At 35.0% G+C, this 15,562-nt stretch overlaps 1 protein-coding gene across 3 annotated transcripts in view; it reads left to right on the top strand.

The window, feature by feature from the left end:
- Positions 1–15,562, top strand: part of Doa (CDC like kinase darkener of apricot) — a 98,545-nt gene that overhangs the window by 76,683 nt on the left and 6,300 nt on the right. For all 3 annotated transcript variants that reach the window (XM_089236448.1, XM_089236449.1, XM_089236450.1), the window contains 2 exons: positions 2,336–2,415; positions 12,246–12,333. In XM_089236448.1, coding sequence (XP_089092574.1) covers positions 2,336–2,415; positions 12,246–12,333 — 168 coding nt within the window. The remainder of the gene's footprint in view (positions 1–2,335; positions 2,416–12,245; positions 12,334–15,562) is intronic.

Raw genomic sequence — 15,562 nt, 5'->3', positions numbered from 1 at the left:
AACGGGATAAGTCTGGTGGCAGAGACCCTGGCGTTCATTTATTCATTGCGCTATCCTGCTCCAATAGTGTATTTTCATATTTTTCTGCGCCAAATAGCTAATTTTGCTTCGTATGCCCGGAATTTCGGAAAGGACGCCAAAAATTTTTGTTCCTGTTTACCGCGAAATGATTCTTTCTAAGAGCGTGTTTTATTCCACTGTACACCTTATTTAAACTATCGGCCTTTCCATCGCGAAACTCCGATAATATCCTTGATTGTGCAACTGAAGATAGTTTGCAATGATCTTTCAGCTTTAAAGCGCAAATGCGAGTCACAGTTGCCGTTTAAAAAAAGTCGCCACTGGAAGCAGCAGAAATTACTTTAGTCGATCGTCATTGCGTCAAATCCTGATGTTTCGTGAAAAAAATTTTCATTCTGGAAGTAAAAAGTGCGTTTTCGCCGAATTACGAATGCTAATTTAGAAACTTTGCCAAATAACGAGTGTCAGATCGCCAATCTCGCCAAATAATGAGCACTTAATTGCCAAACGTCGTGTTGATTCTTCCGAAATTCTCTCCCATTTTGCAACAATTTCTTTCCAAGTATGAAAAAATTGAAAACTTATATAAATTTTTTAGCCCATTTGAAGTGCTGTGGTTCCGGACAGCCAATAGCGCCCTCAGTAAGTAAAAATCATCTTAAATAGACAGGTGGGAAAAATTTTATGGCAGCCTTTCTTTCGAACAAGGTGTCAAAAGCCTGAAATACCAAAAACAAAAAACAAGCTGATGAAAAGATGTTTGATAACAAAAGACAGTGCAGTTGTTTTATTTTGAAAAGGGGTGAGGGTTAATGAAAATATTCTTGTTAATTTCCCTGCTCCAATTTATAAATATCTGCTCCAAATCCTATATTTTGCTGCTCCAAAACTGCTCCAGATCCTGAATTTGCTGCTCCAAAACTGGTCAGAATCCTGAATATTGCTGCTTCAAAGCTGTTCCGAAATGGACTTTGTCACTTCCCACTCCTGTGTTTCTGGGTAAAGGAGTAAATGTGTGGTTTTTTTGAAGGGGTGTATGTTGTGTGTAAAAAATTGTATTTTTACAAATTTTTCTCTCAAAAACCAAACAATTTCAAAACTGATTTATTTTCTCCCTCGCCCAAGAACAGTATTATTTTTGTGGCCCCCCCCCTCCCGCCTGTAAAATAGTAGACTAGCCCACTTTTCCCAGTCCAGCCATAGGTGGAGATAGACTTGAAGGTCTTAGGGGTGTGGCACAATGACAATTGACAATCATATATATGTATACATCAGTAGGCTCTGGCATTGACGCTGGGGAATAATTTAGTGAATTTAATAATTTAAATACTTTATTCAATTTATTAATTTTAATACTTTATTCAATTTATTAATTTAAATAATTTATAATTTAAGTAGTTTTTTAATTTAATAATTTAAAATAATATTGCTAAAAATTTAATTTTAGTTTATAATCATTACAGTAAGTGTCTTAAGATTTGTTGGAACGTATTATACAAACCTAGGTATGTAAATCAAATTTGTACTAGTTAAAAAGGTTTGAGTACATTTTGTATACTGTCATTCATAGCATAACACGAATGAAAAATCCACTGGAATGTAGATGGGACAAATTCTCTCATCAAATTTTGTGTTATTTCATTTTTTCCCCTTCTTTTTTTTTTTTTGAATGTGAAAACTTTTTCCCGTTTTGAAGTTTTTCCTGCTTAAATTGATTTTAAGATGGGTTGTGGAAAGCAACATGGGGGAAGGCATTGCTACTGTTATTCTCTCACACATAGTTGATAAATTTGATAAGTTATTCAAAACTTTTCTGGTTACAGAATGCATTTGAGTTTGATTTAATTATTTCACACTATTATGTAAAAAACAATTCCAATGAGTTCTATTGAAATGCAAAGTTAAAACTAAATTCAATTTCAATTCATTCAATTTGGTAATAATCAAAATTCATTGTCCATTTGGTCTCTTTCCAAAAATATTTTGGTCACTATTTGGTCACTTTTTTAAAAATTTTGGTCACTATTTTCACTAGTTTTGAGGCCATGATCCATGCTGACCCCTGAACACATGATCAGGTGCAGACCAGACGGAGAAATAAAATCTTGGCTGTTAAAGTGTCAGCACTGATTACAACAAAGTAAACTAAGTTAAAATTTTCACATGATCTTGAGAGGCTGGGTCTAATAACAGATCTGGAAACATCTATTACAGAACTCGTGTTGGGGGGAAATAGAATTATTATTTTAGATTGCATGTGTGTGTGTGTAAAATTGAAATGTAAATAATGAGTTGCCTTTTTTTGTTTTTTCAGACACATGACAACAGGGAACATTTGGCTATGATGGAGCGTATTTTAGGTCCACTTCCCTACAGAATGTGTCGAAAAACTAAGTATGTTAGTTTAAAATTATATAGAATATTGATAGAGAGAGCATCACAGTTCTTAACTATTTATAGCCACAACCTAAAATCAACTTATTTATCTACAGATGTAATCTGAATTTTTTCAAAATACTTATTAAATATTTCTTACCACAAGTTTTTTTTGTTTTCAAACTTAATACTCAGGTTCTACTGAAAGCCAGTGATGCAACAAGTGCATTAAAAACAGGCATTTTCTTGACCCATGAGTAATTGCTCATTCTTGCCGGTATGGAACATGAATTATTTTTTCAGGAAAAACTTAATATACTATACACAGGGTGTCCATAATTAAAAGACCCCTATTTTAAAGTAGCCTACAGGCAAAACCTGGTCTTCAGAAAATTGTGAAATTTTGTGGAGGAGTTCATGAATTAATGGGAATTTGTTTCAGGGGGGAAAAAATGGTTGCACATGTCGCCAACAAAGGGTGTTTCACTTTGAATACCTGTAGTAAACATGTTACATTTATGTGATATCACGCAGCAGCTCTTATAAAACCGTTGGCTGTTCTTCCTGGAAAAGGGAAAAAACCTATTTCTATAGACGCAGTACAGGAGGTTTCATTTCAGGTGGAGGAGGACAGAGCTTCAAATTCTCATGGTAGCACTAGTGCCAGGCATTGGATAAGGGGCGTTCAACTGTCCACAAGATCATGCGGAATATCCTCTGATATTATCCATACAAACTTTCACTTGTGCAGCTGTTGCTTCCACATGATTATGACGCTCGACTCTGGTTCTCACTGCAGTTTCTAACTCGTTGATTCAAAATGGCCTTGGAATATCGTCTGGACAGATGAAGCACATTTTCACTTGGATGGTGCAGTCAATACACTCGATATGCATTGCTGTTACTGAATGAAATTGTTCCGGCTCCAAGCACGTCACTGCCTTGCAGACACAATCTTTATGCAAGACGGAGCTCCTCCACACATTTTTAATCACACTATTAAATTTCTAAGTAATAGTGAATATTTATAACAAATTCTAAGAATTTGTAATAAAATTCTTAGGGGTTCAACAAAATTGTTTGGGTTCAGCCATGACATGGTTCTCAGAAACCTGGAAAGTCAGGGAATCAGAAAATGTTCAGGGAAAATTTGTCAAAAGTCAGGGACAAACTGAAAGGGAAAAAAATTAAAAGGGGGTGAATTCCCATTCCAGTGGTTCCTCTGGGAGAGAGTAAGTAAGCCTTATCAACAATCTTTTTCTGAATTTTCTTCTGGATCCCTTACTGAGAGGCAATTTGGTGTACATGAGCAAAATGTCTTATCAGTTGAAGGGTGAGATTTTACATACTGGAAACCAATGCCGGTCAAGATCACTGAACCTGCTTTTTTCAGTAAAATGGATGGGGGGGGGGGGGAACCCTACTTTCCATTTTCAACACCGTTTAAAACAAAGCTCTAATTTCTTTTCTATGTCTTCTGAAAAATGGTTTATCCTCTTGGGTTTTTTTTTTTTTTTTTTTTTTTTTTTTTTTTTACAGTTGGATGGGATAAAAAAAAACTCAGTGTTATATTTTTGTTTATATAAATTCTCCTTGCTACACAGTTCACAGACATTACAAGACACCACATTGGATGAAATTGAAAGAGAATTGTTTTCTGAATTTTTTTAGTAAGGCCGGTATTACACTTTAAAAGTTTGATAAAAGTTATTTTATAAAACTTTAAAAATGCAGCCAATAAGACTATCGGTTGCATTTGCATGAATATAATTAGTACTATTATTGATTGCATTTTTCAAGTTTTATAAAATAACTTTTATAGTGTAATCCCAACCTAAACCAATGCGCTTATGGGTTGAATTTTTCCAGTTTTATAAAAGATCTTTTATCAAAATTTTATAGTGTAATCCTGGCCCTAGAGATGAGTTGAAAATGTATAATGCTTGGAAATAGCTATAGGGGTCATTCAAGTGTTACGTCAGCATCGATGGGGGGGTTGCCGATTTGCTAACTTTTGATGACAAAGGGGGAGGGGGGTTTGGATGATTTTTACGTCATCAACCATCCTTTATAAAAATATGAAATATTCTTAATAGCATCCTGAACTGGCACCTGAACTAACAAATATCCCTATTGATAAGTCTCCTAGAATCTCTAAATGTTTCGTGGATCCTTCAAGTGATCTAGAAATGTGTTTGGGCCGCTTGAGTACTCTCGAACTGTGCCACGCATCATTCAAACGATCCGTAATTATGCCATGGATCACTGTAATCTGGGAATGTGCCTGGGTAACTTGAGTGATGTAGAGCCCCACTGGGGGGTCGCTCAAGTGCTATAAAACTGTGCCAGCTGTCACTCAAGGGATTTCTAAATGTGCCACAAATCGTTTAGGTGTTCTGGAACTGTGTCACGGGTCACCTAAGTGATCTGTGAATGTGCCACAGTCCTACTTGAGTGATGAAAAAATGTGCCACAGTCCTACTTGAGTGATGAAAAAATGTGCCACAGTCCTACTTGAGTGATGAAAAAATGTGCCACAGTCCTACTTGAGTGATGAAAAAATGTGCTACGGGTTACCTAAATGCTCTGAAATTGTGCCACGGATCACCTAAGCGATCTGTAAATGTGCTGCTTAGTTCATTTGTACAAATTAGGTTTGGGGGCAGGCAACATCAGATACCCTCCTTCCCGGGCCACATTTGGTCCACAAGACAAGGATTTATCATTATATGACTTAGAGGGTGGATCACAATGAATTTCTTAAAAGGAAATTTTGAGTTATTAGCCTTTAAATAGCATTGAAATTAACAGAAATTGATTATAACATATAAAGGTATTTTCTTTCGCAATTTTGATTTTAAAAAATATTTTTATCATTTGGGGGGCTATGTCCCCTCTTTCGTAGAGTCTCTGATCCCACCAATATGTGAATGGAGGTAGGGGGTGGAGATGAGGAAATTTTGCTGAGGGGGGTTAAAAATGGCTGAACAATTTCTGATGTTATACTTGAACAGCCCCATAGACATTTTTGACAATGTGGAATTTATATAGAACAAGTCTCTTTGAGGTAAGCCTGCTACCTTTGTTGGCCGTGCAGTAAAAGATCCTCCATTAAGCTTGAGAGAAGTTTTTTAAGACTGCCCCCCCCCCTCCCCCAGAGTGCAAGTCATTTCTAAAAAGATTTCAAAGCTCCAAACATTTCTCTATTTTTGTTTGAAGCTCTTTTAAGGTCTCACGTGTAAACTTATTGCAAGATTGGAATCTGATAAATTGGAGGCTGCAGCTTCTGCAAAAAAATTTCCAGAAATTGACCTGGGGATGTACCACCTTCTGATTCTTAATAAGAATCCGCTCTTAACTATGGATTTGATCTTTAGTTAAGAATCAAGAGAGAACTTTGCTACCACATTCTTAACTAAGAATCGTTTGTGTTCCATAGTTAAGAATCGAGTTAAGAACCAAGGCTACCCACTTCTTAGCTTGATTCTTAGTAAACATTTTTTTTCTTCTATGCGAGGAGATAACTTAAATTCTTTCTTTAATAGAAGTTTTCTATGATTCATATTTTAAGAAATGGAAATAAAAAATTAACAATGCATTTTTATTTCACAATAAGGAATTCATCAGACTTTTTAAGTTATCGAAAAGTTATCTGAAGGTTGTGTGGGAGAGTTGAAAACAGTGTTAGAGTCTATATACAGCACATATATGTTGATAATAGTGATATAATATCGGATTATTTCAATAAAGTTTGAAAAATTTTGCTACATTTATCACATTTACCAGTGATTATGCATAATTCTCAAATTTTCAATCCATAAATATCATGAGCGATGAGTCGTAAATACAATTTTTTTCATAATATGGGAACTTGTAGATTTGAAATTTTTTATTAGTTTAAAACTTGAGAGAAAATTGAATTTCTCCCACAAAATATGTGAGATAAAGCTCTAACCGGCCGAAATATAATTGTACATAAATTAAAAATCATTATTAACCTGCTGCTGCGTTTGTTTTTTTTTCACATACTTCGGTGTACGTGAAAAAGCCAACATTACAGAAGCGATGACCATTTTTAATATTGGTGTATTATCTGATCACTATATATTATTTTTATTTGGCCACGAAGCAGCCATTTACCACGTTCATTACCACGTACAGTACCACGTTCATTTCGCCATGACAATTAATTTAAAGAAACATGAAGCATGTTATAAAAATTATTGTTATTCTTGTAATGTTAGCTTCACTTACATACATAATGTAAACACAACGATGATTCATTTATCGCATTAACCATGGTTTGACAATTATGCATAATGACCTATAATGACAAAAGAATTACAGTGCCTATAATAGCAGAGTAAGCTGTCAATAGCTCTCTATCAAATATTTCAGGCACATGGTTGAAGGCCATTCATTCGTCCTATACACGGATCAGATGCCTCTCATATATGCCTTCAGCCAGACTACTGACAAGTGCTCACCTCGTCAGCTTCGACACCTCGATTTCATCAGTCAGTTTACCACTGATATCCAGAAAATGTTGTGGCAGATGCATTGTCTTGGATATCCATATCTACCATGGATCACACCATCTTCCACTGACTTCAAACGAATGGCAGAGGAACAACTCGAAGATGAGGATATTCAGCAAGTACTCGCCAATCCTTCATCTACTTCCTTGAAGATCCACTCTCTTCCTGTTGATGAATCAAAGCTTCAGTTGTACTGTGACATCTCTACAGGTTGCATTCGATCACTGGTTTCATCCTTGATGCGTAGGGATATCTTTACTGCCTTGCATGGACTGTCACATCCTGGAGTAAGGTCCTCTGCGAAACTAGTTCAAGAGCGTTTCGTGTGGCCCGCACTGAAGGCTGACATTACCACTTGGGCACATACATGCATTCATTAACTGTCAGAAGTCTAAAGTGAGTCTACATACAAAGAGCCCACATGGGGAATTTTCACCAGCTGATGCCAGGTTTGAACACGTCCACTTTGGTATTGTAGGTCCTTTGCCTACATCAGAAGGCAACAAATATTGCCTCACGTGTTTGGATCGCTTCTCCAAATATCCTGAAGCCTTCCCTATACCGTATACCTCTGCTGACGCTGTGGCAAGGTTTTCTATGCTGGATGGGTTTGTTGGTTCTGTTCACCTTACAGAATTACCTCAAATCAAAGTGTCTAGTTTGAATCTTTTTTGTTCAAAGCTCTAACCAAATTCTTGGGAACCAATCGCCAGAGGACCACATACCATCCAGAAGCAAATGGTCAAGTAGAACGCTTCCATCTAGACCTTAAGTCTCGATGAGGTGGCTCGACGAAAGTCGAGAGGGGCCTTGGGTGTCCCCCCTTGGGAGGACACCCAAGAGAACCCTCTCCCTCTTGTGGGCAGAGCTAGAAGAGAGTCAAAGATGGGGGGGGCTTTGGGTGCAGTGCACCCCCACCCCATCCCGCCCTACGAGCCAGGGCTGGTGGCCCCTGTGTCGGTTATCAAGGCTCATGCAACTAATCGCCTGGGTAACAGTACTTCCTATGATTCTCTTGGATTTTCGAGCCACCTGGAAGGAGTACTTGCTAGCTGCAACTGCAGAAATGGTGTATGGTGCACTTGAACAACTTCCAGAGAGTTTTTCGTATCTAGTCGTCATCAAGCTTCGTTGATCGGTTAAAGACCACCATGGAAAACTTAAGTCCTAGACAGACTGTTTGTCACGGAAAACACACTGTTTTTGTCAGTAAGGACCTGCTATCGTGCTCGTGTTTTCCTCCACACGGATAAAGTGAAGAAAGCCCTAGAACTTCCGTACGAGGGACCTTACCAGGTTCTGTCAAGATTGGAAAAGGTGTTCCAAATACTAATAAAGGGTCAATCAGTATCTGTGAGGATAGACAGAGTGAAACCAGCTTACATCTGCGGTGATGACTTGCCCTTCAATGCCCACAAGTCTTCCAACAATCAGCAGGCAACAACTTCAAAAGATCAACAGACTCCCAATGACGAGGACCAACTTTTCATGACCACCCACTTGGGTACTTGGGTAGACGGGTCAGGTTCAGGTTGTCCTGCAAGTAGTTCTCTCACTATCACTCGAAAGAGCGTCGTTCTTAAAAAAACTTGCATGCTTTCATAATTTGTTGTGTATTGAGGAAGAGAGTTTATACACTGGACTCTGGAAGACTCCTTAAAAAATAAAAAAATAAATAAAAACATTGTGAGGAGAGAATTATCAGTGGTTGCGAGTACACTGTTTTGGCCAAAAATTGTTTTTGCCACCAGATCATTTCTGTCATTTTGCTTTAACTTGAGTCAATCTTATAGAATATTGAAATAGTGGTGTGAAAAAATAAATTATTTTTGAATTTTTTTACAAATAAAAAGAATTTCTAAGGGACATAATTTTTTTTAAATTATGCTATTATGTCTTGGGGGGGGGTCCCCTCGTTCTACTTTTTTTTCGTGTGTGTGTGGGGGGGGGAATCCTGTGTATGCGTTTTGGCCGGAAAATTTTGAGTCATGGTCAGGAAAATGATAGAGCAGATTTGGCTGGGAACCCTGCATGATTGCACCATATAACTTTTGAACTCCCCCCCCCCCCTCCCCTGTGTCCCCTGACAGTGTAAATTTTTAAAAATCACTTGTTAGTGAGTTTTCACATTACAAAATAAAACTACTGACCAAATTTCATAAATATTGCCTCAAGCAGTTTTAGCTTGGGATGATTTCTCTAACTTTTGAACTCCTTTATGACCCCTGTAGGGGTAGAATTTTGGAAAACCCCTTCTTTAGTGAGTCTTTACGTCATGAAATAAAACTGACCAAATTTCATAAATACAGCTTCAGCCGTATCGGCTCGGCGATGATGAATCAGTCAGGACATCTTATCACAGTATACATATGCGTACAGAATTTTCTGGAGGGGGTTGTTTCAATTTTCTAATTTTTTTTTCCTCGGACGGGGTTTAAGTTTTTTCCTGTAAAATAACACAACACTATAATCTCGGCTTGGGGGGTGGGGGGTTAGAGCCCAAAAACCTCCCCTTTGCATACGCCAATGACAGTATATATGTAGATTAAGGGACTCTGCAACCTCAAAATGTTTCGGGAGAGGGGTCTCATGTGGCCGGAATCCTCTAGTTTCCAGTGCCACTGAGGTGCTGCTTAATTAACTGAATTAAAATTAAAAAAAAAATTTTTGAGTGATTATTTTTTATTGTATTATAATTATGTTGTCCTGGGGAGGTACCCCTTCCTATGGTAAAGTCAAACATCCATCACACCTGATGAGCTTTAAGCCATTTTTAGCATGTCTGCATGTGTTAAAATGTCTCTATGTTGAAAGTTGATATTGTAGAGAATGTAAAAATATAAATATCAAAAGAAGGTCTCTCAAAATTTATTTTTTATGATTTAAAAATAAAAAATAATTTCTTCTAGAGGAATTCTGTATGTATTTTGTGCCTTCGGATGTATGCTACTGTATATATGTATAATTTTTTATTACAAAATTTTAAAGTGTTACAAAACTGATAAATGCTGCTACAAAAATCAAATTTTCATTTTCCATCCCCTGTGTTATGTTATTCATACGATTCAAAACTGTCAAAGTCAATGAAAATGTTCGTTGTACTTTCTTCAAACCTGTTCAAGTTTTCAACGAGATTGTTGTTAAAAACAACAAGATTGTTCAAGTTTTTACAAAAACTGTTTTTTGCTTTCATGGAATTTTGATCTAAATTGAACATTTTTAATTTTTATTTGTCTAATACTCATTTCCTTTTTCGAATTGTGAAGTCTTTCAAACATATTCCAAAGGATTTTATTCTGAATTTCGACCACTCAATAAGAGTTGATAAACTAAGGTTGTCTGCTTAAAAAGCAACAAATAATTTATCAACTAAGTCCAAACATCTCTTAAGAGACAAATGCTTGCAACAAAGGTGAACTTGGATACTACCTCTAAAACGCTGGAGGATTTTGGTGCCAGCCTCCCCTTTTAAAAATGAGGGTAGGTAACAAGCGTTATACGGGGATCAAGTTACAAATAAGCTTGCGTAATCAAGTTAGAGCTTCTACACGGCTAACATCTGAACCCTCCGTATACTATTCATTTTATGTTTATTGTCTTGTATATATTTATTTTCAAAAAATAAATTCAACTTAAATTTTGAGGAATATTTTCACCCCCAAAAGAAAATTTTGAGTATTTTAACCCGCTAAGAAAATTTTGAGGTGGGAAACAAGTCTAGATGCGTATTTCCCAGGGTTGGGTTTTTGACGTCAAAAACTATCAAAAACCTAAATGAATGCTTTTTGATTATGTTTTGAACATAATAGGTATATAACATGATGAAGAACTTACCTTTTTGCATATTACTGTGTTTTATTTTTAAACATTAATTTATTACAATAATTAAAACAAAAAATTATAATTTGCAATTTTGAATTTTTCAACATAGTCTAGTACATATAAAATATAATTTTATGGTTTATTTATCTAAGCTACTTATTATCTGTGTTCAATTTGCAAAGCGGAATAGATAGCTGCTTATTCAAAATATGTATGATAGGCCATTAGAGTTAGGTTTTAACTTCAGAAACTAAATGAGTATTAAAACAAATACTTATTGTTTAATACTTCAATGTTGTCAAATACATTTTATTAACCTAATAGATATGTTAAATAACAAAACACTTTTATGTAGATTAAAGGGTTTTATATTAGGAATTATAATTACTGAGGAAAACGATATAATTTTGAATTTTCTGATATGCTCAAAATTTTATTCCGTATAAACTCTCATGCATCTGTTAATAAACTAATTAAAATCATTCATTTTTACCTAAAAATTTCTTAACTAAGGGTGTAAAAAAACAGTTTTAAATGGTATTTTCAACCAAATCAGAGCTGATAGGACTTGATACCCAAAGCATGTTTAATTAAATACAGCTTCAATTGGAAAACCATTGCATTATAAATGCTAGTAAATATACTATATCATAGTGCAAAAGTAAGAATAAGTAAGTTTGGCTAAGGATAAGTTACAGGAGTTTCTTAAGCAGCATATACAAGCTAGCATTGCCAAATTAAATGACATTTTAGTCCTACACTTTAGTATTTTGATCGCTAGATATATTTCAATGTTATGCACAATAAGAGTGTCGTTTTAAGTATTAGTGGTTATCTAGATAATTTAATAACAGGAATCGCACTATATAAGCAGTTGAAGAAATTTTCAAAGGTCAAGAACCATCTTTAATCAGGGAATGTCAAATGATTCCATAGTTTTCCCTTCAGTGTTTATGCTATGCTTTATTCAAATTGTATATATTATAAGGTAAAAAACCATATATATATATATATATATATATATATAATTTTTTTTTGTGCAAAATCATTCTATGGAGAGTAGCAAATTAATTATTTTACTGTCATATCAAAAACAACTTTTTGGTTTCAAATCATATTGAAATATTTCTAACTTTAAATTTATTAGATTAAAATTAATTTCTTCTTAATCTATATAAATTTTTGTGAGACCATTGTAATATTCTGTAATACAGTGAATCCTACATTAATTTATTTCTTCAGTTTCCCAACTTCAAGGTATGAATGCGAGCCACTGTCCCATTTAAAAGTCTCTTTGCAGTGAGCAGGTAGACGTTAAACATGAATAATATTTCTGAAATGTCTAAAATTTTTGTTGGGAAAACTGTTTTGCATTGTATTTTTTCTTATTGTGGCTATTCTTGGATATCATTGGTAGTGATGCACGTTTAAAATCAATTCATATTTTTTGTTTCTAAACAGTTATGTAGATTAATTTTTGTTTTCTAGGACCAAATATTTTTATCATGGAAGATTAGATTGGGATGAAAAAAGTTCTGCTGGACTTTATGTACGTGAAAACTGCAAGCCTCTAAAGGTCAGCTTTTACTTTTAGTTTTTTTTCCATAAGACATTGTTTTAAAAAAAAATCTACAAAATTAAATCTGGTGCATTTTTTTACAGCTTAACTTGTGTTAGAAACAAATCTTAGGTGAACAGTTGGGCTTTTTTTTTTCATTGCGTATTAACCCTTTAAGCAGCATTGATGAGATATCTTTCCCCACCTTCTGAAAAGCCTTTTATTTTAGCATTGACAAGCCCAGACAGTCTTTAAAGTTTATTTCTCAATGGAACACTTTTCCTTATACCCCTTAGTTTGTACCTGCTGAAATCAGAAGACATCCTACTTTATTAAAGTTTAGTGATGACCACCATGCAAAAGGGAAAACTCCCTTTCTGACAAAGCCACTTTGTCACACTTTTCTCACTTGCCCTGTTCATAATTCATCTGGCTCTCCAGAATAGTGTATTAGATATTGTGTGCATTCATAAATGAACCACTTCAAAGCATAAGAGGTCATTTAAGTATTATGTCAGCATCAATGGTGGAGAGGGTGTTGAATGATGTTTGTCATCAACCAACCTTTATAAAAATAAGAGATATTCCTAATGGCATCTTACTCTGTGCCAAAAACGAGAAACCCTTTCCTTAGTTTGTGGGCACCTGAAGTAACAATAAGTTCTCTATAGAACCAATTTAGTGATCTCTAAATGTTCCGCTGATCCTTCAAGTGATCTGGAAATTGAGTATGAAAAATCTTGATTTTTTTTTTTTTTTTTTTTTAAATAAAAAAAAAATCAATTTTTTTTATTTAAATCAGATTTTTTTTTTATTAAAATTAACTGACTGCTTATTAATTAAAACAAATCTTGTTAATCATTTAGAAAACATTTTGATATCACTTAACTGCTTTTTTTCCTAATCACTCAAATTTAATTCAGCATTAATGAATAAACTACAAGCAAAAATACGAACACCAGAAATCTGTGTTTATGTAACATGAAAGGTCATTGAGCTCAAATTAACTTCATGGATTAACATTTTTCTTGTAGAGAGTGCTTTTATTTATGAGAGCCCACTCCCCATCCAAGTGAATGAGTGGTGGGGAGTTAGTATCACACATATGGTGCAGGTATCTTGATTCAATATACACCAAAGGGTCATTCAGCATCAACTAAATAAAACAAAACTAAAAATTTGACAAGATTGTTTCTTGCACAATTGGTGGATGTATTTCTGACCTGCATGATGTTGCTCAATAGTTTATACATTTTTATTCTTTCACAGATTCAATGAGTTTTGGTAAAAAAATGAGCAAATTCAAAATTTTAATATTAAAAGTTGTCAAAAGCCCAATGATATTTATGTTGGTACAACATCTATTATTATTTTGAATCAGCAATTAGGACATAGAATTTGAGGCTTTGTAATGCATTGAAAATATTTAGTGCTGTTTAGGTAGTGCTAAAAGTTCAACTCCCTATGTTTTTCTGTAATTTTTTCCATGCACAAAATTTAGAAATGGAGAAGCTTTTTTTCTGTACTGTATTAAGGGATTAAGTTCAAGTCTTTATCTACCTCAAAGATCTTCTATACTTTTAATTATGAACTTTACCATTATGGTATGGTCATTATGGTATCAATGACATGTATACCATAGCAGGTTACTTTTCATCGATATCACTGACATTATGTAAAGGATTTAAATCGTATTTTCAATCGTTATTTAAATCAGTGTACCCTGCCTAGAAATATGTTCGAGCTGCTCAAGTGTCCTAGAAATGTGTTGCGGGCCACTTAAGTGTTCCGGAACTGTGCCGCATGTCACTCAAATGATTTGTAATTTGGAACCGTTCAAGTATTACATCTGCAAATTTTTAGCCATCCCCCCCCCCCCTGTCAGCAAAACTCGGACCCCCTCCCCAGTGTCAGCAAAATTTCGTCATCAGCTCTGCTTCTCTGAATCCTAATGCATATGGTTAGGATCAGAGACGTTCACCCCCCCCCCAATATATATATATATATATATTTTTTTTTTTTTTTTTAATTGAAATTTCGGAAGAAAATGCCTTTACATGCTATAATCAACTTCTGTCAATTCCAATGCTATTTGAAAGCTATGAACACAAAATTTATCCTTAATTCATTGTAACCAACCTTCTAAGCCATATGTGGTAAATTGCATAAAGGCCCTTGGCCCGCAGACAAAATATGGCCCTGGGTTATCTAATGAGGCCCCTGCCCTCCTGAAACATAATTTTGTAAAAATTAACTAAGCGGCACATTTACAGATCGCTTAAGTGGCTCGTGGTACAATTCCAGAGCATTTTAGCAGCCTGTAGCACATTTTCAGATCACTTAAATGACCCGGGACACAGTTCCAGAACACTTAAGCAATCCGTGACAGATTTAGAGATCCTTTTAGTGACATGTGGCATAGTTTTAGAGCACTTTAAGCTCTCCCAGTATGGTTTTGAATCACTTAAGTGACCCTCAACACAGTTCCAGATTACTTTAGTGATGCATGGCATAGTTCCGGACACATTGCCAGATCACTTGGATCCACGAAATATTTAGAGATCACTAGAGCCCAGATTATATGCACTAAAAAGTGGCAAAATATGCTTTAAAAATATGCAAATGTGCACTTATAAATGCAAAAATAAGCACTTAAAATACAAAATATGCACTGAAAATCCCGAAATATTCATTAACCCTCTGGCTGCTCATCCCGCGATTTCCACGGGCATGTGTTTTTCTTCCTTTATTGAGGAGCACATCCCGTTTTTTCCCCGTTTAACCACTGAAATAAATTATAATACAGTATTAGACATTTCATTTATGTTTTGGCCAACAGATGTCGTTTGTTGTCCACTAAATTGCGGCATTTGTAGGCACGTGGTATTACCACTCGAACTTCACTTTTTGAGTGAAAAAAAATTAGACAATTTTTGAAGCAATTTCGGTCCACAAATTGAGGAGTCAGAGGGTTAAATACCCCAGAATATGCACTAGAAATCTTGAAAAAGTCAAATTCTGAAGTATCTGCAAAAAATGAGAAAATATGCATTAAAAAAAATCACTATGCAAGAAAAAACATGTGTTTTTAAAATACATCTTTTCTATTTTTTAGTGCATATGTATTAATTTATAAAAAAAATATTCCCTCATATATATATACATACATACATACCGCATGTATGCAAATAACTTCTACATATTTTTTATTCAGGCATTTTTTAATTTTTAGTTTGCCGTAGCTGCT

This window comes from Pholcus phalangioides, unplaced genomic scaffold (genome assembly GCF_987345545.1).
Source record: "Pholcus phalangioides strain wild (caught in Gottingen) unplaced genomic scaffold, Ppha-v1.0 ptg000009l_1, whole genome shotgun sequence".
Taxonomy (NCBI): domain Eukaryota; kingdom Metazoa; phylum Arthropoda; class Arachnida; order Araneae; family Pholcidae; genus Pholcus; species Pholcus phalangioides.
The sequence above is the reverse complement of the archived record's forward strand: the minus strand, read 5'-3'. Positions and strand labels throughout refer to the sequence as shown.